Raw genomic sequence first — 27941 nt, forward strand, 5'->3', positions numbered from 1 at the left:
GTCTGGTGATGCCCACCCCTCTGAACTCTTTTCACCATGGGTTTGATTTGGGAACCTCTCTGCATCCTTTTCTCTCTGCTGAGCTATATTGTAAAAGGTGAGTTGAGTGAGCTATTCACCACTGAGTTGAAATAAAAGTCGTATTTTTCTTTTAATAGATTTCATTTTAATGCGCTTTTATTGGCTTTGTTTATTATTATCAATATTTTGTTTTTTGCTGATGAACCCATAAACAATATTCATAAACTATAATACCGTAAATATAGTTATTAAATATCCATACAGAGACAATACATACATAAAAGATTTATTAAATATATCGAAAATTGCACGCATTTTACTTTAATTGTTGCAATAATTTGTGTATATATATATAATTTTTTTTTTCATAAATAAAAGTTAACGATTTTATGACTATTTAAAATATAAAAATTATTATAAAGTAAATTAAAATTTAATATTTATGATATTTTTTCATCTCGCTTCCAATAGCTTTGACATCATTAAGCCGTGCTTTGTTGCTGTCGCTTTAAAAAATTCGAATCAACTTAAAAAAATTGTCATTATTACATATTTATGCATATTTTTTCTCTAAATATATTTTTTGCAACCATTGCCGTTTTGAATTGAACTAAAAGTTGGCTCTTGTATATTTAATATACCTAACTGCATTGCTCTAATACTCGTACGCTCACAAAATAGTACTTACATATTAACGTATATAATACAATTTGTGAAAGGTATGGTTTGGAGTTCATTGTGTTTTTTGGGGTTTCCTTTCATTAATTGTTTTTTTTTTTTGCCATTGCAATACTTTTGAACTCTTCATTAAATATTCTTCTTTAACAACTGTAATTATAAATTTGAGACTAATTTGTAAATTTTACATTTGGTTCCAAAAATTTAACTAATTATAATTATAATTTTCATACAATACATTTTTTTGTGTGTTACTGTAAAGTTTATCGCTTGCATTTTTATTGTTTTTTTTTTTACATACATAACTATATCGGAATTCAGTCAATAACATTTAATTTGGTTTTATAGCAATAGGCTAAAATTGAAATCTGTGTTGGTATTTTGCTGAGTTGGATATATATTTTGTTTTTATTGACATTTGCAAAAGGGTCTGATAAAGCCGCTCTTGAAAAATGAAATGCTGACCAATAGAGAATAAAAAATGCTTTACAAGTTGTTTAAAAAGTTTACACCCCCGTTATATTGAGCATAGAGGGGAAATCAGTATGAGTAACAAGAGAGTACAAGTATAAGTAAAGGTCAAAGAAATTTAGTTTGAATGCTTTTTTTTTAAGTATAGTTAGTTATTATTATAATTTTTTCAATGCCATTTTTATTTGCTTAATTTTGATGCTAGTTCTAAAGTACAGTTTATAGTATTCAAGTTGCTCTCTAATTAAATATTTATGCATACACATATGCATATTTGTAAATATTAGTATATCATTATGTATATGTATGAGGTATGTTGCGAGTGGTGCTACTCTCCGTTAAGCCTAACAAGTGTTCTAGTGCGAGTTCTTCTCAAATGAGAAGGGAGAAATGGAGAATTGTTTTCAAGTCAAATAGATAAGGTAAAATTTTTGTATGCACATACATATGCACTTAGGTATGTAGTAGTAAGCTGTGTGGGTGCAAAAGTGCGTGCTGGTACGTATGGATATACGAGTATGCATGTAGGTGAGAAAGGGTGGTGCTTCGATTAAATATTTCATATTCAAATTTTGAAAGTAAATTTAACTGTTGCTCTCTTTTATTTAGTTTCAACTTATATATATAGTTGTATTCATTATAGCATGTGTGTATGTGTGAATGTGTGTATTATTGCTTTTTATTTGTTAATATAGCTTTACATCTTTGTAATTGTGTTTTTTGAGTAAGGTTACGTGGGTAAGTAGTAGATATATGGTATATAGGGGTAAAGGGTAAATGTTTAGCATAGTTTAAGGGGCTTTTTTGCTCACTTCTTATATTTTTTAGGTTTGCATTGTAAATTTTAGGCTGCAGACGGGATCTAACAATCTTCGACAACCTTTTTTTTCATTAATTGATTTGTATGCGCGGTTATGCTTGATGCGACTTTTGACCTCTTTAATATTATATAATTGTAAATAAAACAAATGTGGGCATGTTGTTAATATAATATGCAAAGCTAAGTGCATGCATATACTGGGAGCTATAGGTGGTTGTGTTTGGCGAGTATTTTTCTTAATTCAAATTAAGTAGATTTGATAATAGAAATATCGATCACGAAATTCATATAATGATATAAATATATCGCACTTGTTACGTTAAAGCGTAACAACTCAAAAAGAAAAGGAAAAGAGTAACCACTCAAAAATTTGTTATTTTAGCGCAACTAATAAACAAATAAGAATGAAACAACCGTTATATTGTTTTTAATGATATTTTCGTGCAATTACATATTTTTTCCCTTGTAATACCTATATTATTAATATTTACGGAAACAGTTTTTCGTCTCTACTGAAAATGTTCAGATTTTGAGTTGTTACGCTTTAACGTAACAAGTGCGATATAAAAATAAAAAAAAAAATAAAAATAAAAAAATAATAATAAAATAAAAATAATAAAATAAAAAAAATTAAAAAAAAAAATAAAAAAAAATAAAAAAAATTATAAAAAAAAGAAAAAGAAAAAAAAAAAATAAAAAAAAAACAAAAAAACAAAAAATTTAAAGAAAAATTTATTACATATAAATACAAAATTCAGTATTAAAATGGAAGATAAACATCGAGGTTAACAAGATCTACATGAACTACATAAACCACCTTTTCTACTTCGATAATTTTTAAATGAGGCATTGCCTGAATCAATCTTTTTTACAGACTATGTATCTAATACCCGACCTGCTATTTCGGCGTGTCATATCAAAAGTGCGTTAAACTTTGCGCGCGAAAAAGAAATTTTTAATTCGAAGTTTACAAATTTCATCAAGATTAGTTAAAAATGTGCCTCTCTTCAAACTCTCTTTTTACGCCTGTTATAGTCGAGTGTGAAAAGTTATACATACGAGGGTTGCTATTTATATTGCAGGCGCAGAAATGAAAAAAAAATTGGTGGTTTGAAAACGGTTTTATTGCTTTTTAATATACCTATCCTTCACGTTGATCAAACAATTTTGTATTTGTTTGAGTCAATTTTCGGAGCACTTTGTCCAATCGCGTTTCCACGGCGTTTCTTAATCATTCATATGATATGGCTTCCTTCCAAGCTCAGAGCGAGCTCACAATGGAAGACTGTCACATATGGACATTCAACCATCTTAGATTCCTACACGGATATACCCAGTGATTGTGATAATCTCCCTCCCATTCTCTGCTTCGAAAGGAATTTCTTAATGAAAATCCCTTCTAGACTGGAATGGCTTGAAGAAGATCCATCACCCCACACACCCGTTAAGATCTACACGGACGGATCTAAAATGGACGCATCAGGGTTATATTGCGAAGACCTCTCTATCACTGAATCCTTTAAACTACCGGCTCACTGTAGTGTTCATGAAGCCTTAAAGTGGTTAGAGATAAACAGAATATCATCAACAGATATCTGCATTCTATCAGACAACCAAGCTGCCCTATGTGCCCTAGATGCATTCCCAATGACATCAAGAAGTGCCTTACATTGTCGCCAATCTTAATGAGATAGCCAAACAATATCATATCATCTTATGCTGGGTTCCAGGCCACAGATATATACCAGGGAACTGTAGGGCTGACCAACTAGCAAGATAAGGTACCTGTAAGCCACACATAAATAAATTTAGGGGGGTACCTCTCGCAACTTGTAAGCTTCTTGTTATGGACGAACTAATCAGTTCGGTAAATCAAAGATGGATAAGTGTCAATAGCTGTGAAATCGCGAGACAAACATGGCCAAGGCTAAATCTACGTCTGTCCAAGAATATTATAAAATTGAGTATACTTCAAATTAGGCCCTTAGTAGCGGCCCTCCCAGGACATTGCCTCATAGGAAATCATGCAAGGAGATTAGGCGTTTACATGCATGATTTCAGTCGTAGCTGTGGGAATGAGGAGGAGTTGGAAGCAAAGAGTAAAATTGGAGAGTAAAATTTCAAGGCCATGCAACGTTTTGGGCATTTTCGTTCCGCGAGAGCGAAAAAAGATGTAACGTAGAAGAAAAGCAGAGAGAGAGCTATACCTTAAAGATATCTTAGATACACTTTAGACTATTTTTCCTTGTGATTGCTATTTTCTAGTGAGAAATAACACTGCCTACTTTTTGGCGCTTGTTTGTTGGTGCAAACTTGTATTAAATATTTTTTCGGTGCCTACTTTTTGGCGTTATATTTCCTTGGTGCCTACTGTTTGGGGCGGTTTTGGGTCCCAATTTTTTTGGGGTTTTTTTTTGGTGCCTACTTTTTGGCGCTTATTTCCGTTTCCTGGCTACGACTTGTGCGTACTATAAAGTGCTATCCATTCCGGCGTCGGATTTATTAGTATTGCCTTGCGGTAATTTGTGCCGTTGCTGCGGTCCTGGGTACGGGTGATAAACATTCGGAGTAGTGCGCGTTGTTGCCACGGTTCGTATTCGGCGTTTACCTACACCGGTCGACCCTTCTCCGTTCTTTGTAAATTTTGTCTATTTGTATTCTTTGCAAATGCTGTGAATTTATTTAGATATATATTCTTTCTCTCTCTCTGTCTCTCTCATTCTCTCTCGGGTTTCTCCCTCTTTCTTTGTCTGCCTTGAAAGTTTCACTTCTGTTATGTGTACGACGCTATACGCACTTTTTTTTCCACCCACCCGACTCTAGCCAGAAGCAGGAACCGATATTTAAGATCCTACTCCTTAATGAACATTGCCAATCTACACACTTTAGGTATCAACAACCTTTTACGCTTTGTCAAAAGCTCAGTATGTTTCAATCTGGAAAGGGAAATGTAGCCCAGCCCCTGCGGCTCACAACGGACCCATTTCGTGGTCTAAGTGGCATTGCTAAGTTAAAAAAAACCACTAAGGAGAACGTGTTTTAACAACCGAAATGTATTGTAATGGAAAAATTCAAAACGGCTCTGATGGCTATGCTGAAAGTAGAGTTCCAGAAATGTTTCGAGAGATGGATCAAACGCTGGCGTGAGTGCTTGGCCGTTGATGGGGAGTACTTTGAAGGCGATAATATCACTTTTGAGGAATAAATTTGAATTTTGAGTTTTCTGAATATTTCCCGGAAACTGTTTGGTCAAGGGGCTACACGAATTGCTTAGCATTTTTGTTATACTTCTTGTGCTTTTATTTTCGAAAATTTTTTTTTTTAATTTTTGACACTGAAATCGGTTGCGTTTTCTTAAAAAAAAAGTGAATTTCAAATTTGAAAATTAAAATTAAATAATATTGTAATATAATATTATAATTTTTAATAAATACATGTATATGTAAGGATTAACGAATTTGAAAAAAAATATACGTTACAAGTTTGAAAATATTTATATATTTAAGGGGACAGATACCTGTAAAATTTCGAAAAAAAATTTTTTCGATCTCCCTGAAATGTTGCACACATCTTTTTTATGAGTTTACTTTCTATGTGAATTTATAAGGTTTCGAAAAATTTTCGAAAAAATAATTTTTTCAAAGCAAAAATAGTAGGAAAATTTGTAAATTTTCATTTTTTAAGCATTTTATTCCGCGAATTTTGGTTTTTTTTCCATTTTTTTTTAATTCATGTAGAAATTATGACATTAATAAACAAACAACATTTTTGGTTTTTTGTATTCAAGTCATTGACACCGATGCTACAATGCCCGCCGATTGAGAAGCCCCACTGCGACCTTTCTGGAAGAATTAAGTGTACATCCGCCATTTTAAATGATTAAAATAAAAAAAAAAATTGCTATATTATTTTAATGTATAAATAAACTGTATGTCAATTTTGAAAAAAATATATTATCTCCTTCATTTAAAATAATTTTAATGAATATCTGGGAAAATATGGTCGTTTACAGGTATCTGCCCCCTTAACACAATTTTTTTCATGCACTTTGTACTGCTACTAACTTTGTGATGTGCCTTGGAAGCTATTCCACATTCTTACTTACCAAAAACTTATTAAAAAAATCTAGAGTTTGACTTTTTAAGTAATGCTTCTACAAGAAGAAACTAAAGCAAGCAAATGTCATGTTTTAATAAAGGTTTGGAAAGCTAGGCAAGTTGGACAACAAAGGCAAAGCCGCTAAAATTTGTAAAAATCATTAGATGAATTTCCATGTCAGCTTCACCAATAACTGGCTTTAAGAGGCTAATTTACTGCATACTAATAATAAAATTATTGTTTTCGTGGCATTTAAAACCTTTTATAATTTTTGCTTGGACTTTTTCGCACATGCTTTCACTAGACTTTTTACCACCAAGCGTACCTACAATTGCCGTTTGCTTCATTCATATAATATTTTCAATAAATGAACACCTTTATGAAACTCATGTGAAGGAATTATTATTCAAAATTCATTTTAAGTTTGAGGAATACATATAAAAAATATGTATATGTGCAGATGTATACATACCTACGAAGCTGGATAACTCAAACATTGCACCAATTTTGCTATTCTTTATTGGCCGTGCAACAAAAATCAACTTTTTTTCATGCAAGTGAAACTACAAATTTTTATATAAATTTCAAACTGCATACTTTTTTCAATACATTATTTTTGAAGGGAAACTTCTTTACGCGCGTCAGAGTATAATTTCAAGGCCGCGACACACGAACTAGCGTTACGAAAAACCGTCACGAAATGTATGCCGTAGGCTTATACAAGCTATTTTCTTTCTCCGCTTTGTGCGGGGCTTCGTAGTCGCTAGTAAAACAGCAGTACCGATAGCTAGACGATCAGCTACAATACTTAATACAAATTGTTATATAAAACTACAAACTGCATACTTTTTTCAACACATTATTTGTTTTTTACAAACTTTAGAGTATCAAAGAACTACATTATAAAAAAGACGAAAAAATAGTAATATTAACCCATTTGGGGACGGCGCGGTCGACGGGCGATCGTCGCTACGAGAGGTTTTGGTGTATAAAAACTAAGGCTTTATTTAACACAAGAAAAATTTTTCATAAAATCGAAAAATAATTACAAACAAATTGCTATCACTTCTAATGCAGAAATGCCTGAGTGGATTCCTTCTTGCACGGATTTCACTTCCACTTGACGAAGTAATGCCGTCATCTTCCGTCTTATCAGACTCAAAGTAATATTCGTGAGAACTGTCACTATGTAACTTATCATCTCTAGATCGCTTAGTCATCGTGCGTAGGATAAAATATAAAATATTTATATAAAAAGTTTGCTGGTTCTTCTCGCAGTGACACTGAGAGACGGAATCGAAGAACTGAAATTCGTTCAGACTCTACCGTCGATTCACATTGTAAATTTGCGTTATAAGTAAGATAAGACTTCAACGCTAATGGCCCCTAATGTCTTTGAATGAAAACGTGACTCTTTTACTATACCTATGCGTATCTTATCTCTCAGAATGACAGACGTCGCGAGTCTCGCAGCTACGAACTAATTCGGGGGGTTATATGCCGACGCGCGTCCTCAAAGGGTTAATATTGATATCCAGCAAAAGAAAAGAGGATATATGCAGCTAGTAAATTTGCTTAGTTTTCGTTCTTGCGATTAATAGAACCTCGAACGTCAAAAAAAAAAATAGTTGAACTCTCCTTCTATTAAGTTAAGTATACGCAGTGGTGACCATAACAAATCGTATTTGTTCTGGCGAAAAGTAAAAGCAAAGAAAATTTTAATAGCTTTATACTTCCTCTTGATATCTATATTGATATTTATATTAATATTTTGAATAATTTGAAACAACTTTTTGAAAATGTAATTAGTTCTTTGAAAAAATGCAGAAAACGCTATTCCAGTCACAGTGCCATTATTAACGAACTTCTATGGTTCGAAAATGGAAGCTAACTTACAGTGCTCAATAAAAAATGTAACCAGTATGCGAAATGTGTAACCAGCTTTGATGTGTGCCGATAAAGATAAGATTTTCAGTCTGAAGATCGACAATCCAGAAAGGCCTGCAATAGGCGCCGAAGTCATTGGAAATGAGTTACGAAATTGCTTCGCCAGAATGGGATATTGTAAGGCCAGCTGAGCCAGCCACATAAATTATGTAATATTTTCCAATTAATCGATGTGAAAAACAAATAAATTGAAATGCGAGAACTCATCTTGCCTTTTAAACTAGTCCTGTACCCAAAATTAACAACTTTTTTCCGCCATGAAACTAAAATCAAATCGTCAACAAATCCACACGTGTGTGACGAAATGAGTTTCAACCGATTGTTTCGATTTTTATGCCGTCTGTGGCCTGCTTTATTTGTAACAAGATAAGGTTCTCCTTTTTCAAAAAGGTCGTCATAATTTCTTTAGTATTATCTGATATTTTTCTGTTTATTTTTACTATGAATACACTTCCATAGCTTTGATTCGTATTCAGTATATTAAATTTAAAGGCTTTTTAAGAGAGAATTTAAAGGCTTTTAGAAGAAGATTTAACATTCTTGAGCAACCTCAAAAGGATAAAAAATTAGATTTGCGTTTTTAAGACATCAAATTTTATAGGAATCAACAAATTCTCAATAGCACTAAAATCTTTTCACCGTGGTTTTTTTTTAATCTTTTTGTGAATTATAAACATTCTTTTAACTAAGAATTCTGGTAGCTTCAAACTAAACAAAAAGAAGCAAACATCAGACTCAAAAATTTTCGTATTTTGATTATAAAAAAAACACTAAAATTATTGCCAAGAGCAAAGAGTTGGCAACACTGCGCAACTAGGCTAGAGTGACGTCACGCACTTTCTAATGGGCGCAGTCTAGGTAGGTAGGTAGGTGAAATGGTTGAAGTGCCGGTCTGGCACTCCTCAAGTAGCAATAAAGCGCCGTTTCTGTCTTCAACAGGCAGATATTTACAGCCACCCAGAGCTGTTGATGTAATGGAGAAGATTGATGGAATCTAGGTTGCCGCACTGCCCCAGACTGTCGAAGAACGGAGCGCTCAGTGACCTTAGTCGTCTAGCTGCCAATCCTAGACATTAACAGAGACAGTGCACAATAGTCTTCTTCTCAGAAAAGTCCCCACAACCTCTGCAATGGGGATTAAATGGTAAACCCAGCTTTTCTGCGTATCTGGCAATCGTTTAATGACCGGTAAACATAGCTACGAGTTTGGAAATTGACTGGCGTGGGGTCCCCGGGATTATCTGTGTCCGACGTCTATTGTACTAGGGCCAAAGGATTTTCGAAATAGCACACGAAGAAATGGAGCCCCATCTTTTCTGCGCTTTACTGAAAAATAATTTGCGTAGTTCCCCTTCCGAAGAGCTTCCCACCAAACCAAGCAGTGCAATTTAGTTTCTATGTTTATTGTACGTATACAAGTGAGTAAATGATCTCTCTCTGCTGATATTCAACATTACTTAACCTCTATCTATGCCTTCCATACATTATTTTGACCCTTTAATGGCTTTAATATTACACAAATTGAAAAATATTTACTAAAACGTGTTGCTGTGCTGAATACAAAGTTTATACATTCAAAATGGCGAAACGAAATAATGAAATTTTTTTAAATTCGTTAATACTTTTCGAAAATTTACATTTTGTGATTTGCAAGATTCCTCATTACGAATCTAATTTCAGTTTTTAAAATTGTAGAAAGGTTCACCAAATATATACAGGCAAAATTTGCAAATTAACTTGGACTTGCTCCGAGGTTTCGGAGTCACTGTTCACGAACATAAAGCCTTATTGGAAACTTAAAATAACTCCTAGGTCTTTAAGTGGCTCTTAAGGAAAGATCATTACCGATGTCAAATTAAGTTTGTATTTGCGCAGACTATTGTGCGGGAGTAAGTATGGAAAGGATAAGTTTTTGTATTTGAAGAGTGAGATTTTTTTTTACAGGGAAAGTAGGAACAGCGCCTGGACCGTGCTTCGGTGGGATTCGAATCCAAAATCTCTGGTATGGTAGAGTGCACTTACGCTAGATTACCGAGGCCGACATATTTCTGCAAAGACCAAGCTGGCGCTAATGCAACAGTGAATGGCGAACGCTATAGCGCTAAGATAAACGACCTTTTGATGCTGGAAATTGAAGCCCGTTATCTCTTCAGCATTTGGTTCCAACAAGACGACCATTGCTACTACTTGCATACAACCCGCGACACAATGGATTTAATGCGTCGTCATTTCGATAACCATTTATCTCTCGTCCCGGACCTGTGGATTGGCCACCAAATGATATCATACCTTTGGACCTATACTTATGGAATAATATAAAGTTTAAAGGCCTTGTGGGTGAACTAGCTTCGATTGAGGCATTGAAAGCCAATATTACTAAAGTTATTCACGAGATGCCGACCGAAGTCCTCTAGCGAGTCATTCAAAATTGATGTCTGCCGTCAACATTTGAAAGGGATTATCTTTAAAAAATAGATTTCATGAATGGTTCTACACAAAAATAATAAAGATTGCCCAAGCAATGCAAATTTTCATTGTTTTATTTTAATTTGAAATCCGATGCCTCTAAATTGATCACGCTTTATTTTTTTAAAATATAAGAAATAAACTGTGTACATTTATATGATTTTTACAAACGAAGGTAGTAAGTAAAAAAATCCTAATTTTAGAAAGTTATTACTAGTTTTGCTGTGGGGACATATATAGTCCAGAGTCATTAAAGGGTTAAAAAAGTTGTGTTAAGACAGAAAGGTCAGGTGGAGACCGCTTACCTTCACTAGGGCCCATGCTGAAGAGCATTGAGCATAGGTTTCTCAAAACAGGCAACCCTGGACGTAGGGTGAGTAAGTAAGTGTCCTTCTTGGCCCTCTACCTCGAAGTAATGCGGAAGCAGTCCTGGGGTAGAGGGAAAAATGCAAGAGAAGAGGAGGGATATTTTTAGTGGAATCGCTACACACGTAGTATCGACTATATGGTGCGAAGGCATTTTTAACCCAACGTCACGGTCCAAAAAAAAAAAAAACAAAAATGGTACCATCTCTGTCTTACTAGAAATCTTAACATAGCATCCTTAACATGAACTGTTAACTTGCACTGGCGTGTTTTAGTGTGCGAACTCAACGACCGCATTTGAGTAGAGCACATTTTGAAAACAAAATACTAAAACAACAGTTGTTGGGATAAGAATATGGAACGGAGTGACTCCTTCAAAAGAATTGCACTGGACAGTAGGTAATGAGTTGACGGTTGAAAATTAGAACATATTTAACAGCATGAAATTGTACAGAGTCGCGGCAAGGACCGATTTCTTGCCGTCGGTTATTTTTACGGCGACAGGTTCACGACTCAGGGTTGCTTATCTGATTACTTGATGACAATTTATTTGTTTAGAAGTAACAGCAGGCAAATAATATTCCATATTCACAAGAAACTCTGCAAATTATAAATAATTTAGAAAGTTGAAAACCGACCCGTCGCAATAGTATTTTCCATCCCCGTCGCAATTGTGTTTAATCGACCAAATTTTACGATGAAAGTGGATCAGTTGATTATCACCCGTCAACCCTTTATTCGCTGCTCCGTTTCAATGCTGTTCCAAAAGAAGCGACATTGATGGAAGGTGAGATGTGTGGTAGGGTTGCATTGCTCCCTCGCTTATTGTAGGTTGATTGTTTACTTAAAGCCGTAATTAGTGGTGCCGTAGTCATACTGTCATAGTCGTAATTATAACCATAGCCGCAACATTACAGCTGATATGCAAGTAAAATTAATGCCAAAATTTGCATTTTGTCATAAAAACACCCATAATTTTCCACTAAATCAATTAATTTTATGTCGTTCATTTCTAATATTCAAATTTTTAACGCAAATATTAAAACAAATATAAAGTATTTCACAGCTGCTTACAATTACGGAGAAAAACCAAAATTCAAAAGGTACATATGGCTACGGTTATGGTTACGGCATTATGGTGAGGCACCTATAATCGTTTACAGTATGTTTGATACGAACAGCTGACTGCTATGGTTACGGTTGCGCTAGGGCACCACTAATCGCAGCTTAAGTGAGTTTTCGTATGTCATAACTATTTCCCATTACTTGCATCTGCATATATTTGAACATATATTCCAATGAGTAACAGTTTGAGTTATCCAGGTTCGACTATATAGTACATCCACTTCACACCACATGAGTTACGAATTAGGTTCGATTACATTTTCTTTCTTTCATACTACAGTATAAGTGTGTATGTATGTATGTATAACTACTTTTGTGTAAATATAGTACTATTTTTTTGCTCTGTTGCTAAAAATACATACATAAATATGTAACTAACAGTTCTCAACTCAACTTCAGACACACTACTTGAGAGTAATATACTCTCTTATACATTTCCATCACTACACTCACTCTTTGTTTTGCATTTAGGCAGCTCGGTTGCATAATTTACTACTAAGGTTTTCACTTTTTCACATTTTGCGCTAATTCATGTCCCGTCGTGTTGCTGTTGTTGTAACTCAAATGGCTGTTGTTGCTACAAACGTTGTTGTTGTTGTTATTATTGTTGTAACTATTTAAATTACTAGTGTAAAGACCCAGTGAGGAGAATGACATCGTGTCGGAAGGTTGTCGCATTGTGAGAGCCATACTCAGGGGCGCACTCGTGTTATAGAGGCTGCCGCCGCCGCCGCCGCCGACGACGCTGCCGCCACCACTCGTCGTATTGTAGGACAGAAGTGATGAAGATGAATTATTTGTGATGTACTTGTTGGTATTTTCACTACCAACCATTGTTGTTTTTGTAGTTGTTAACAAATTATTAAAATTGTAAGTACTAGTTGTTGTCATTGTCGTGGTGTTGGTACTAAAAGTACTAATTACTGTTGTTGTTGTTGTGGTCGTTGTTGGTGGTACTGATAGAGCTGTTGCGAATCTGTCTAAACCTGTGAAACTGTTGTTGATGTTCAAGTTTGTTGTCATTTTTGTTGTAGCAGTATTGGTGATGTTGGTAGTGGAGAAGGATTTATTGGTTGTAGTTATTGTAGAGGTGATGTTTGTTGTGTTGTTGGTTATATCACTCAAGCCAATTCGATAGTTAGTTGTGATCGGAAGCGAAAAACGATTGTTATCGATTGGACGATTGCTTCTTAGCGTCTCTGTCGACGTCGGCGTCGTCGTCGATGTCCCGGTCGTAGTTGCAGTTATTGTGGCTATTGCTATTGCTGTTGTTGTAGTATTGTTGGCCGTGTGCCCTAACCCAGCTGTAGTTATAGAAGTAGATTTGAATTGCATGAGTATATTATCACAACTGCGTATGCGTAAGTCCATATTAGAAGCTTCGGTTGCCAATGGAAACCGTGTGCGCATATATGTTTGATACGAATATGTGCTTGAATTACCTGTGGGTGTTGTGGCCGAATTTAGTGTAGCGGTAGTTGTGGTGGTGATAATGTCGGTGTTGGTATTGAATTTTAAGGGATTCAAGGATTGATTGGTGTTGGTGATAGCTTTGGTTGTGGTCGTGGTGGTGTTATTCAGTGGGTACGTCGAGCTGACAACATTATAAACGCTACCCTCATAGCTACGCGTCATTGAACTGCGATATTGTTGTGGGCTTTCAATGTTGGTGAAGCTTGAGATGTCAGCGGCGTTGTCCACTCGCAACGCTGCCAAAGCCGTTGTTGGGGATTTGTCAATGTAGTAAGACTTAGCGCTTGCACTTGCCAAATCTACATAACTCTTCGATGTAATCGATGGCGATACGATAGGGGAACGGCTCGGTGGTCGTGAGAATTTTCGCTCAATTTCCTTTTCTGCCAATAAGCGGTCATAGAATGTTGACGTAACTGTTGTGTGACGTATATCAAGCTGACCGGGCACATAGACGGGTGTATTGGAGCGTTTGAGTGGATCGTAGCCGAGTAGAGTGTCTGTGGTGTGACGGTAGGCGTGCGCGTACGGTCTGTCCAATTCCAATTGATACTTTTTATTTTTCACTTTTTTTGTGTTGTACCGGTCGTTGTTGTCGTCGCAGTTGCTGTTGCTGTTGGTGTTGGTGTGGGTGTTGGTGTTGTTGTGTCGTGTGCTTGAATTGATGTTGTCGTGCAACATGCTTTCTGTCATCATCATCTCCCTCGATCCATACGGCGATCTCAACGGCGATCTGGATGCCGATCGTGAACTTGATCTGTCTCTTTCATCACATTTGTATGTGTCTAGTTGTCTATCTACTTTATGAAACTTAATTAAACTACTACTACTTACATTTCTAAGATTATCTAATAAATAATAATTTGGCAACATATTTTCACGTCTTACCCTACTCTGGTATTCTTCACGCTCTTCTTCGCGTCGCCGGCGCGGCGAGATCTCGCGTCGCAAATCCCGATTCGAACGATGATGTAGTGGACTGGCAGCGCGCAATGGACTTGTCGAACGTATGGAATCCGCCGAACCCAGAGAACGGCCGTATAAATAGTCCGAGTGCCTTTGGCTATGATCCGAGACACGTATGGAGGGCGCATATTCGCGATGTACACGACTTTCCGCACGCGAGAGATCCTCCAGTGAAGCTTTCTTGCTGCCGAAATGTATAGAATCGGAGAATAGTGAATCGATGTAGCGTTGGCAACGCTCTTTACGATATGGTTTCTCTTCGCACAGTGTATCGATGGACTTGATCGTGTTCTTAATGGAGTCCAAACGTTCGTTGATATTGTCATTGGTGCGTAATGGTACACCGGTGTGACTTCCGGTACGTTGTAGTGGTGAAGTCTCCTAAAAGTGGAAAAACATGATCAACATGAATTTTGTGTAATGTAGCCGAATACAATCGTCCTTAAATCTAACTCACCCTCATCAGACGACTGCCAAACTCGTCAAGTCCTTCGGATGTATGAGCTTGAGTAGCGCCGCTAGCACTTATACTGCCACATGAATCTGCAAGAGTCTTCTTAAGAATACGTTGGAGGAATTTAGAATTTTCTTCAATTGTTCCTAAAGCGCCATAATTAATTTTGCCCACCATTCTTCCAATGTTGTCTCGTGTATCCGTGTGCGATTTCGGCCTGTGCGGCAAACTTGTCACATAGTCGTCTTCTTCATCGCGAAAGCGTATAGCCTTAGGACTAATTGATCTGTACTGTCCATCCTCATAGTTGCTGGCGGAGTCGCGTAGCGCAGATTTCGGTGTTGTGGAACGGGTTGTCTCGCTGCGTCTAGGGCTTTCCTCGCGTGATTTTGATGTTTTGAATTCTTCGAAGGAAAGTGATGGGGACACAGCATCCTTCAGTTTTTGATTGAATTCCTGATAAGTCTTTTGCATTTTAAAGTCGAAACAGTGTTCCTCTTCTAAAGCGCGCATGCGTGCCTCCAGTTCGTCAGCTGTGGGTAACTCCCTTTTGGTTGGCGAAGCGACAAGCGTTTCCAAGTTGTGTATGGGTGTTGTTCTTGAATGCTTTTCTTCTGCTAATTTCCTATTTTTTATATCTTCTATGGTTGGCGAACGTGAGCGTAATTGTCGAGCTGGTGAAGGTGTTCTTCTCTTATCGTCCAACACACGAATTCTGTGTTCCAGTTCACCGGTTGTGGGTATAACGTCCACGTCTGGGCTGGGATCGAGCAGCATTTCCAGTGGATGTATTAGTGATTTTTTCGCATCGGCGATATTTCGTTTAGACTTTTCGTTCAACGATTCTTTCGATTTAGATTTTGGCAGTTCCAAAGCACGAAAACGATACTCCAGATTTTCAGTTGATGGTATATCGGGATCCTCATATCTAGCATAGCCAGGCGAAACATGTCTTTTGGGGCTTTTCGATGCTCCATTTGCACCATCATAACGAATACGCCCAGGCGAGGTGTGTCTTTTCGGACTACGGGATTCACGTGGTGGGTGTGTCGGTGATGTATAGGGCGTTTTCTCTTTCGCACGCGACGGTGAGGTATAAGGTGATCTACCTTGTTTCGGTGTAGGTGTTCTTGACGCGCGTCCATCCTCTATTTGATATCTATCACGCGCAGCCGTTATAGCTTCGGGCAGTTCATCTAAATTCTTGCCTTCACAGAGTTCCAAAAATTTGGTGAGATCCTTCTCGTGCGATAGTGAATACTGCATTTTGATTTTGCGCTCAATTTCATTTAACCGCTGTTCGACGTCGATCTTCTCCACATCTTCGAGCAGTTTTATTTGACGTTCGAGTGATCGGAAGCGCGCTTCCAGCTCTTTAGTCGATGGCAGATGCACAGTTTTGCGTTTTAAATGCCGCTTCACGGGATCCGGCCCCCAGTCGTAGTCTTCCGCTGGAGATTTGGATTTGTCAGCATCCTTTTGCTTTTCCTTTTTGGTTTCTTTCTCTTTCTCGTTTGGATTTGCTTTAGTATAGTCTTCAATCTCCTTCGAGAGTTGTGTTAAAGCTTTCGACTCTTCTGATGGTGGCACATCGGATTTTTCGGCAGCACGCATTAGTTTACCATCTTCAGATTTAATGAGATTGCGATCACTTAACTGTTTTTCGAGCGCTTGGAATAAGTTCTCCAACTCTTCGGTGTTCGCGCGCGTCAATCGTCGCACCTTAACGGCTTTCGGTTCATTGTCAAGCAGCAATACGAGCGTTTTGTTGTTAGGATCCGACGATCCAACTTGAATGGCAGTTTGCATGGGGGCAACCGATGGCTCGGCTGATGTCTGATCTCCAGGTGTTTTGGTTGATTCCTTACTATTATCGTGTTTCTCCTGTTTAGGTTCATCCTTCACTACCAAGGTTTGATCTCCAGGTGTTTTGGTTGATTCTTTACTATCATCATGTTTTTCTTGTTTAGGTTCATCCTTCACCACCAAAGTTTCTTTCGGTTCTACCTCTGCAGTTGTATCTGTTAATTGCTCCGGTTGCGTTGGCAATGTTTCTTCTGTGGGAATATCTTCTTCATTGGCTCGCTTTTCAACCGCTACCTCCTGCTTTGATTTGTTTTCGTTCTTCTCGTGAACGTCTGCGTTAATATTCTGCGGTGTATCGCTTTTCTCTTCAGCTTTACACTCTCGCTTATCTTCAACAATTTCTTTTTTCGAGCGCGCAATTTGCTGGTTCTCGAGCGTTTTTTCAGCCTTTAAGACCTCAATTCTAATATCACTTTTTTCGTTTTCTCCGTTTTTGGTATTCACATTTTCTGTAATCTTCTTGTCACTTTTACATTCTTCGTTGAATGCTTCCTTCACATTCTTTTCAATTTCTAGCGTTTCTTTCAATGCTTCCTTGGTTTCTCTTTTCTCCATTTCTGGCGGTTCTTTTATCACTTCTTTACTTTCAATTTCCTCGGCCATGTACTCGTCTGATTTTTCCTCACTCTTCTTCAGCTCCTGCACATCATTGACATTATATTGGTCAATGCTTCCCTCGCGGCGTGATCTGGACATTTTCAGTTGCTGTTCCAGCACCTCGAGTCGTTTTTCCAACTCCGCAGCAGTCGGCAGCTTCTCTTTGGGCTTGCTCTCTTCATCCTCGTTTTTTTTAAGCAGCATTTTTATATTAATACTTATGTTGATCGGTTTGAGAGAGCCCGTTTCTTCAAGTTCGCCAACGTAGCGCACAAGCTCCTTGCCTGTCGCATCGACAGTCTCCGAACTAAGGCGTCGCGGGGAGTCCGACTCGGCGGCTGCTTCCTGTTCTTTCACACGCACAGCCTCAAGTAACTTTAGACTATTTTCGCTAAGTTGCTTCTCCAATGCAAGTACGCGTTTTTCTAGATCGTCTGCCGCTTGCTGTTGCGCGCGCGCTGATGTACTTGGTGTTTCGCCGTCTGCGGACCGACTCTTCAAATCCATGAAATATTTTCTCGATGCCACTTCGGAATCACTTGCACAGCGCTGCTTGTAGAATTTGATTATCAATTGTCTTTCCAAAAAATGTAAGCGATTCTCAAGATCAGCTCTTGATGGTAAATCGGAGAAACGACGAACCATTTTCTGTGGTTGACTGTACCAGGGTTCGTAATTTTCCGATCTAAAGTAAGCGGTGTTTGCATGTGTTTCCGAGGTTCCATCGAATGGTGATGTTCGTTGTCGTTCAGTTGTTGTACGTCGATTTGGATTAATGTCGCTTGGTTTGAGGTTTTCACCATTGGGTTGCACTTTAATTTTACTCTGAAATTCTTCAATAAGTGCACGATGCTGTTCATCGTTAACTAAAAGTTCTGCTGTGTCATTCAACGGCATTGGCGGCGCTACGGGGATGCATGCAGTGTTTTCATTTAATTTCTTTTCTTCAGCTGATTCTTTCAGTTCTGTTTTGTTAGTTCGCTTTGACGTTTTTGTATCTACGATTTCTTCCTTTTGCGCTCTTTGCTGGTTTTCATGCCGCTTCTCGAGATTTTCTGTCTTTTGTTCGCTTGCACGTCTCTGTAATGCTTCATATCGACTTTCTAAGTCCTCAGTGCTTGGAGGCTCCGCAGATTTTATTGTAGCTTGACTTTTAGTTTCCTCTACATCTAATATCTCGTGTGGCCCCTCTTCAAGAACTGTCGCTGATTTATCTTTTACTTCGAACCCTTTTTCGATTATAGCTTTGGTGCTCATTCGTCGCTTGAGCGACTCAAAACGTTTCTCTAAATCTTCTGTAGTTGGTGGTTCGGAAGCACGTCTTTTGCTGGCCACGTTGGAAGTGCCCTCATTTTCTGCTTCTCTCTGCTCCACATCCATCGCTTCTGTGGGTTTTGACAGTTCCTTATTAATCTCCTTACATTTTTCATTGAAGGCTTCAACCAGTTTGGGTTCTGGTGTGGTGATTGCTACAGTTTGCTCCGATTGCTCAAGTTCTGGCTTTGTTTGTTTAGAAAGTTCTTTGTTAACTTGTTTGCACTTTTCCTCGAAGCTTTTTATGGCTTTAGTATTTGTTGCCGGCTCAAGCGGTGTGGTTTGTTTGTTTTTATTGGATGCAGTTTCTACCTGAGCGTTTACTGATTGTGATGAATTTTGTTTTCCTTTACTTGACCTTGTCTGATTCGTCTTTTCGGATTCTGAGGAGCTTCTCGTTTCTTTGTTGCCCTCTAGGCTAGCGCTACTCATTTGTCGTTCCAACGCCTGAAAGCGTTTTTCAAGTTCTTCGGTACTTGGTGGCGACTTCTTTTCTGATTTTTTCAAGTCATCAGCCTTGTTATTTTTCTGTGGCAGCTTGGAGCGTTCTACATCAACTTCTTGTTTGCTTTCACTTTCTAGGCTATCGCTTGAGTGATTAATTTTCTTAAGTTCTTTTTCATTATTAGTCGTTGCCTTCGCAGTTTGCTTTCCAACATCTTTTTCTAGTTTGTCTTCATACCCGTCTTGCTTGTTTGTCTTTTCACCTGCCGTGCGTTCCGTAGTTTTTGAGACCCGTTTTGCGCTATCTTCCATTTCCACTTCTTGCTTCGTGTTGCTAGCTTTAGCTTCTTCCACTTTTGCTTTATTAACTTTTTCACCACCTTTTTTCTGATCAGGTGAAATCTTCTCTTTGGCAACCGATTTACCTTTGTTTGCTTTATCATCTTCTTTACTGTGCCTTTCTGGCTTACCTTTAATATCACAATCCTTTTTACTCTTCTCTTCAGCTGGTGCATCCTTTTTTTTATTCGGTTCTTTCGTCTCTGCTTCGTCGGGTGGTTCCTTCTTTGTTTTGATGGGACTTGATTTTTGCGTGCTCATTCTTCTTTCTAGCGCATTAAAGCGATCTTCTAATTCGGCAGTAGATGGCAACTTCTTTAGGCGTGGCTTTTCTGCGTTTCTGGCATCTACCTCGGATGCTGCCTCTCCTTCAATTTCATTTCTTAGCTGAGTTTTGCTCTCACCTCTTTCCAAATTTTGTTTATTGCTTTCGTTAGGCGTATTAGGAGGCGTCTGTGCATCTTTTTCGCGAGTCTGATTTTCGTTGCGCCGCAAGTCCATTGAGCTTTTACTTGGCAAACCGTTCGAGCTTAGTTGTCTCTCCAAAGCACTGAAGCGATCTTCTAATTCTACTGTTGAAGGAATATGATTGCGTGCTCGTTTTGATATGGAAAGCTCATATTTTTCTTCGGAGGGTACTACGTCTGGTATATTATCTCTCATTTCTGACGGGTAGGGTATAATTGGAACTTCTTCTGTTGCAGAATCATCATAGGAGTTTCTGTTTAATTCTCTTGCGTGTCTTGATTCTGTAAATGATCTGTTCGTTAGTAATGTGGTTTCATGATTAGACAAATCTCTATACTCGCTACTTTCAGCAAACCTTTTCTTCTCATCCGCCTCTTTACTAATTTGCTTTTCAAGTGTACTTAATCTCTTCTGCAGATCGGCTGTTGATGGTATCTTTTTATTAGACATTTCATCATATGACTTATCATCACCCATCTTCTCTTTGTCGATGATAAATTTTTCTTCACTCATTCTACGTTCCAATGCCTGAAAGCGTTCTTCAATTTCTATAGTTGAAGACCGCGTAAGAGTCAATCGCCTGGGATCTCGGCGCTTTCGGCAGGCGCTACTCAAAGCCGCCGATTTTTTTGTTGCAGCCGCTTTAACATTATTTGCATGCGGTTTTGACTTCTCTGATTGCGGACAATTTTCCTCGAATGTTTCAACTGCTTCACCAGGAATGTTGCTATCTCTGATTGGGAGTATAGAGATCGTATTCTTGGCATCCTTTCTCTCAGCTGGCACTGCATATGAAAGATCTTCAGCTTCGACTGGCTCTTTCGTTTTGTCATGCCTTAGATTTGTGGAAACTTCACTGGTTGCCTCTGCAATGAAGGCCGCTGATGACTTTTCAGAGTAGTCCATTAGCAATTCCATGCGTCTGTCAGAACCTTTGTCCGTTACTTCCACTTTATTAGTTTTATCCTCATCATCCTTTTCTTTGCACAATTTTTCACAGTTTTCAGTCGGTTTAATATCAGCACTATAACTTTCCTCAGCGTTCTCAAGGTTAGCAACTTCTTTCTCATCTCTACGTATGCCATCTTCTTCGTTGAGCGAATAGAACAACTCTAATTTTGTTGGCCTCTCTACGCTATTGACCCTTTCGAAGTACTGATTTGTTACGCCATCATCGCTGACAGCAAACTTTCTACCTTCCTCTCCATCGTCTCCACTACCCAGCGAATTAGTTGAGTCGAGGAAAAGCGGTTTCGGTGTAGGCAATGGACTAATATTGGAACTATTGAGATAGGCAGCTATGTCGGGCATAGGAGAAAGTTGACTTGTGCTTGTTATCACAGGTAACTCTAAGACGTCCGTTTGAATGTGCAATGCACTTAGCTTCGTGGTAGCCAGATCTCCTGCAATAGAGGAGTACTTGGTGTCGGTCCAATCAAATGCAGCTGCGCCTTTGTAGCCGAGGCGATCACATTCGGTTGTGCTGTCCTCCTCCTCCTTTATCAATTCCTCCAAGTGGTGCGAACGTGCAGACTTTTCATCGTCGGCGCTGTGTGTTGGCGAATCGGACGTCATAAGCATAAATGGAATTTCAGTTGAGGAAGGTGCCCATGATTTGGGTCGTCTACGTTCCTTTTCACTATCACTAGGCTCATTTAGGGTCTCCAACTTCGAAGCGTACTCTTTGGCCTTGCGCGCTGATTTAGATCTACGCTTGGGACTATTCTCAATCGAAGAGGAATGTGTTTTATCAGCTCCGGAATTTGGATCATCGTCATCGCAGAGACTGGTATCAGTACTCGAGCCTTCATTGGCGTCGTCTTCACTTTCTTCACTGTATGATGAGGAATCGCTTTTGCCGACGCGTGAGCGAATTTTCTGTGACTTCGGCACAGGCTCCGCACCATCACGCAATAAAGTGGCTCGATCCGCCTTAATCTCCTTCCATGTGAGGCTGTCTCTGCGGCGCTTACTTATATCCGCATCGCGCCAATGCAAAGTCTCACCTCGGCGCAATTGACGTTCTGGTGGTCTGGAATGTAGTACAGTGGGTAAAGAAGGTTTACGGGCAGGTGGTATTGCGCCTGCTGGTGGACCGACTCGCCTGCCATTGTTCGTCACTATTGCGGGACGACCCAAGAGTAATTGATTGACAGTCACAGCTGTATTGGGTTGCGTGGAAGAAGTAGTGACGGTGCTTTGACGCGCCGTGGAGCATGCAGTGGTTAGAATAATATGCGCTTGACGCTGACGTTCGCGCAGACGATCGTATTGCTTCTTCAGCAACGAAATGTCCAATGCAAGTCGCTCTTTATTTTCGGACACTTGCTTGTTGGCGTTGCTGCTGCTGCCATGTGAACCCCGGCGACCCCAAGGCATACCCCAGACAGTGGCGACAGCAAGGCGTGATTCTTCATCCGAGCCGGGCTCTTCGTCGTCATAGTAGAATCTGAAATGCAAAGCGAATTAGTTTGCTTTAAGATTTTGTGTAAAAATGCTGAAGAAATAATCAAATTACTGTAGTCCTTGTTTGTGACGCAGTGGTGTGATGTTGTATAGGTGCTTGTCACGCAGCCGCTGTATGTCGGGTATCGGGCCAAGTTGCACAACTTTTTCAATCAAGCCATTCGAATCGATAAGATGGCCATTGAGGAGTTCGCTCGAGAACGAGCCCATTTTCCCGTAAAAATCGTCTGCTGTTCGAGTGCTCAGCACGCGACTGTGCGAAAGCAAAATAATTATCTCTCATATCTACCATACATACTTTCGATGACTGAGGGCAATGAGGCATACTTACTCTTCCAATAAGCTCCATAGCACCAGTGCTGTGCGCAACAATACATCACTACCCTCGATGAGTACGAGATCCCAGACACGCAACACACAAGTCATAGGCAGGCAGGTGCAGAACATCGTAAGAAACCATTGCATGGTGAAGACATTCGTCAGCGGCGGCTCATAGGCGTTTTCAATGGGGCCTTGGAGCTTTTGCAAATGCTTCGCCAACCGGGGCAGCTTGGTTTGCATCAGTTCGCGAAACACTGCCATATCGGCCTGTAAGCCGCCCATGGAACCGTGGAAATAACCTGGTGGCAGCACACCCTCAACCAAGTAGATCATTACCTTCATCGACTCGGCTTCCTCCTTCTCCATAACTTGCAAAATTAGCGCGCCAAGCATATTGAAACCCTGTGTGTAAAAAGTAATATTTTACATGAATAATGGTGGATAGGTTAGGGGTGGAGTTACCTGACAGTAACCAACTTCTGGATTATAACGCGCATAGCCCAAAAGTATACGCTTCAGTTTGGCCTGATTGATTGAACCTGCCGGACCGGTGCATAAATTCGAGCCGGTGCGATGCAAGTCCTGCGGAACAAAGGCATTAAGAGAATTTTAGAGGAGGGAAAGATGGGTAAAGTTGATATAAAGGGCATAAAATATAATTTTTTCTGCGTAAATCGTTTCTTATGATATGATTCCACCGATTTCAAGACCTAACTGCAGTTAAGGGCTCTCTGTTAAGTTTGAGAAATTGCAAGGGTTTCCATTACAGAAAATTTAAGTTAAATACTGTAAATTATGAGCTTTTGCTACCAACGGGTACCAGCTATCACAGTTAATTTTATAAATGACTTTATTATTTCAAAAAAGAATGTCAAGAGAATTCAAAAATATAATTCAGTTGTTTCTAACTATCGGTTAACTAATGGATGCACATTAGTCAATTACCGGCCATCATTACTTAAATTGTTATCTTTCTCATGGCAGCCGGTTCCATGTTATCGGTATGACTCGGGTTTTCCCCGACCAAGGGCTGCCGCCGCAGTAAACTAGCCTCTTCTAGTGAATCGTCTATCACTCGTTTTTTACGTCACAGGAGCAATTCCTTGCAGCAATCTTGCTCCAAATACTTCTGCTCAGGGCTGGTATTGAATCCAACTGCGTTTGTCATAAACGAATCCACCCGAACTCCATTTCGGTTTGGCCTGTTCAGGCCTTAAGTCACATAGGGAGTGGTCCACACGGTATGTGGCCACGTGTTGTTTCCGCCACCAGGCGTCCGATGCCTCAATGGATGCCAATCAAGCCGGCACTACCAACTGCCACCACAACCCATATTCCCACGGTAACGAGCAACACAACCCCCCCAACATAGCCCATTCCATTCCCTGCTGCTCCAAACCCAATGCGGGGACAAACCGGTAGCTTTTGGTCCCGCGCAGAGTCTGTGTCAGATCGGAATACCTCGGAACTTAGCATCAGTCATATGCAATTTTTGCAATGGCTAGAGCCATTTTCGGAGATGCTCTGTCTGCGCACCACCCATGAGTGGATAACTGACTATGTTGCCCCCTGCTGTAGAGCTCTGCACCCGCAAAAGCCCTCCGTGGCGCGGCCGCCCACCACCATCAGGCCGCAACAACAACAGCAGAACGCACAGCAGGCCCAACGTAGGCAACCACATGCGTCCCTCTCACCCCGATTTACAACAGCCTTGCCGAGAAGCTTCAAGCTTCTACAATTTAACTGTAACGGAGTAACGAGCAAGGTAGATGAAATAGTCGACTTTACGAGCCGACACGGAGTTTCAAAAGATGCGGCCCAAGAAACGAAGCTGCACTCTAGCTCTTCTCTCATAACCAGGGATGGCTATAACGTATACAGACACGATCGCAAGCGAGACAACGGTGGTGGCCTAGCGTTCATAGTCCACCACACAGTGCAGTATTGTCTGATAGACGAAGGCATCGTCCGCCTCCCAGGCACGTCAAGAGGCACCATCTCGAACGAACGGAATAAAACGAACGGACATTTACTTTACCAGACAGTGTTTAGACAGGCAATAAATGTCATTCATCGGGAGACCGCCACCACCTGCCTAAGCTCCCGACCACCGAATGCCGTAATTGGAGTCCAACCACCATTTACAACAGAGCTTGTCCGTGCTCCAGCCTGCCCGTGAGACTCGCGTAACACTGGCACAATTACGTTCTGAATATTGTAGCAGGTTAAACTCCTACTTGTCCAGAATTGACCCCGACATACCAAACATATGTCCTGCATGTGAAGGCACCCCGCACGACACTAACCGCGTTTTCAAATGAGTGCTAACCGGGTGCAAATGACTGCTTGTATTGGCATCACCGTAGCTTGTACAACTTGTCCCGGTGCTGCCCTTAATGCCGTTTTGCACTTACTTCCCATCGACTTTCACGTTATTTCCATTGCTGCTCAAAGTGCAATCAGATTAAAGGAGGTTGGCCTCTGGAGGCAATTTTTCCAGGGACATGGTATAATTTTTGGGTAGTTAACACCGTATTTTCCTGAACTTCGTACAGATCTCTCTATCTGCAAACTGGGGTTTAAGGGTTGTGCCTGGGCAATCTTTCCAAGTGGTTGGGATCGGAAGAGAGACAAATCTGTACCGAAGCTGTTACCTCTGTCTTCATTGACGGCTCCAAGATGGAATCAGGATTCGAATCTTTAAATCAGTCAATTTATCTATATTTTAAAAACTGCCGAGTACTGCTAGTGTTTTTCAGACAGATGTCTGTGCGATCCTGCAGGCACGGAAAATGCCTGGGGAACGTGGGAGCGATGGAGAGATTAACATTTTTTCCGATAGTCAAGCCACGATTAACACACTGACGATGCCATGGTGCAGATCCAAACTAGTGTACTCCTGCAAGGAGGAGATCAAATCTCTTGGGCGTGCAGGTAACATTTCCTTGATCTAGATTCCAGAACATAGGAACATAGAGGGAAATGAAAATGTTGATGAGCTTGCCAGGAAAGAGTCGACTCAATTGGTCTCAGAGGTCTCCCACCCGGCTATCGAAATCTCTCTGACTGTTGTTAAAGGGCAATTGCACAACTTATTTCTCAGGAAAGCTTAAAAAAGATGGAGCTCCATTTCTTCGTGTGCTACTTCGAAAATCCTTTGGCCCCAGTACAATAGACGTCGGACGTAGATAATCCTGGGACTCCACGCCATTCCATTTACAAACTCGTAGCTGTGCTTACCGACCTTTGGACGATCGACACATATCACAAGCTAGGTTTGTCATTTAACCCCCATTGGAGAAGCTGTGGGGGCTCTTCAGAGAAGGATACTATTGTGAGCTTTCTCTGCAAATGTTCGGGATTGAGAAGTGCAAGTTGCACCTTCCTATCTACAAGTTAATTGTAATAAAAATTTAAATTCAAAATAAAATAAATAATGGGCGCGTACACTTCTGCCAGGTGTTCGACCGAGCTTCTCCCCTTATTTGTGGCGTGCGTTTTGATGTGGTACCGCATATGTAGACGACCAATAGTTCTAGGCCTACGCCGAACCGGCAAATGGTTTTTATGAGGAGCTTTTTTAGGCGGAAATACAAGCAAAAGATTTGCAATTGACTGCCGAGGCGACCTCTATTAGAAAAAAAACTTTGTACTGCATTTTGTGTTTCAAATAGAATCGATGTTATAGCATTGACAAACGGCGGCGTCAGTCCGGATTACTCGGACAGTTAATCTGATAGAAATTGTTGTGACAGACGGTTGTTACGCGGATTAGTGAACAGCTGATTTAAAGTAAAAGATGGACCACAACAAAGACGGGTATTAGCTGTCCTGATACAAAGAAATAATAATTTATTTTAAGAAATTTTCATATCGCTGTTTCACAACCCGAAATACTCTCTAATACTCTCGAAACCGTAAAATTGATTTACTGCTTTTACAATTATTTGGCGGGTGTTTTAAAAGAACAATAAAATATTACGCTTTTACAAAAAGTAGTTGAAAAATTAAAAAAAAAAATACTCTCACAAAACATAACTCCCTTAAGGGGACAGATACCTGTAAAATTTCGAAAAAAAAAAATCATAAAATGTTAATGTAATCCTTTAAGAATATATTAAAGATCGTCAACTGTGCCGACTGTATTCTTTGCGTTCGAGCGCTGGGAGAGGTATAGTTACGTTGTACTCAAACTTTAGACGCGTTTTTCTCAAAACTATATTTTTCGAATTGGCGTACACGATAACCGATCTCCCTGAAATTTTGCACACATCTTTTTTATGAGATTACTTTCTATGTGAATTTACAATTCAAAAACTTTTCGAAAAACTAATTTTTTCGAAGCAAAAATAGTAGGAAAATTCGCCCCAAAATTCATACAGAAATTAAGATATTAATAAACAAAAAATTTTTGGTTTTTTGTATTCAAGTCACTGACGCCGATGCTACAATGCCCGCCGATTGAGAAGCCCCGCAGCGACCTTCCTAGAAGAATTCAGTGTACATCCGCCATTTTAAATGATTTAAATAAAAAAAAACTCTTGTATTATTTTAATGTATAAATAAATTGTATGCCAATTATGAAAAAAATATATTGACTTCTTCATTTTAAATAATTTTAATGAAAATCAGGGAAAATATGGCCGTTTACTGTCCCCTTAAGCGCTAGGCATGAAAGAAAATTTAAAATTTTTCGTCACCACCTACCTTAACAATTTGTATGCCCAATTCTTCGTCATCTTCGCGCCACTTCTCGCAGAAGCATTTTTCCTCCTCCTTTGACCAGTCTACATTTTTCGATTTCAAATATTTATCTGCCAGTGACAGCCACAACTACGCAGGCAATGCGTGCGGGTGTGTGTGTGTGCGTGTGTAAGAAAGAAAAATTTTCCAATTAAAAAACAATTACACGAATTTCCGGGCACTGGTGTTGTTAACCTGCAACAGATGGTAGCTTACCTTACGTCTAAATTCCGGTGGCATGCCGCCAGGCAAGCGCGCCACCAGCTTCATTGCATGCAACCATTGAATGTAGTCGGATGCTGCATCCTCATCGTCCGCAGACAAGGTTAGGGCAGCTGTGCTGGGCGAAATATCGTCGTCGCTTCGGGCGCCAACGCCGGAAGCACGTGGATCATTGTTATTGCTTTGTGCGTAATTGGCTTGCATGTTGGTGGGCGATGTTATGACGGAAGTGGACTTGGATGGTGGTGGTGAGAGGCTGAATCGCATTTTTGGATG

At 39.6% G+C, this 27941-nt stretch overlaps 1 protein-coding gene across 3 annotated transcripts; it reads right to left on the reverse strand.

Moving 5' to 3' along the window:
* Positions 1 to 336: 336 nt before the first annotated feature.
* LOC129236213 (titin) lies at positions 337 to 27941 on the reverse strand. Of its 3 annotated transcripts, XM_054870471.1 has the most exons (9): positions 27660 to 27941; positions 27408 to 27533; positions 23163 to 23282; positions 22711 to 23102; positions 22432 to 22632; positions 15060 to 22362; positions 14889 to 14984; positions 14354 to 14812; positions 337 to 849 (listed from the first exon to the last, which is right to left on the reverse strand). In XM_054870471.1, exons 1-9 carry the CDS (start codon positions 27930 to 27932, stop codon positions 829 to 831), a joined length of 8991 nt encoding a protein of 2996 aa, XP_054726446.1. In that variant the 5' UTR covers positions 27933 to 27941; the 3' UTR covers positions 337 to 828. The 3 variants fall into 3 exon arrangements, with proteins under 3 accessions (XP_054726446.1, XP_054726438.1, XP_054726454.1); XM_054870463.1 differs by having other exon boundaries at positions 14889 to 22362; XM_054870479.1 differs by lacking the exon at positions 337 to 849 and adding an exon at positions 12474 to 13310 and having other exon boundaries at positions 13422 to 14812; positions 14889 to 22362.

Source organism: Anastrepha obliqua, chromosome 1, assembly GCF_027943255.1.
Source record: "Anastrepha obliqua isolate idAnaObli1 chromosome 1, idAnaObli1_1.0, whole genome shotgun sequence".
NCBI lineage: Eukaryota > Metazoa > Arthropoda > Insecta > Diptera > Tephritidae > Anastrepha > Anastrepha obliqua.

What these genes read in the sequence shown, in the direction of transcription:
- LOC129236213 (XM_054870479.1), bottom strand. Translation starts at nt 27,932, where the DNA reads ATGCGATTCAGCCTCTCACCACCACCATCCAAGTCCACTTCCGTCATA. An exon ending in TTGGCAGTCGTCTGATGAGG is followed by an intron (nt 14,813 to 14,888) that starts GTGAGTTAGATT and finishes TTCCACTTTTAG; the next exon opens with GAGACTTCACCACTACAACG. An exon ending in CCCACAGGTAATTCAAGCAC is followed by an intron (nt 13,311 to 13,421) that starts ATATTCGTATCA and finishes ATTCAAATCTAC; the next exon opens with TTCTATAACTACAGCTGGGT.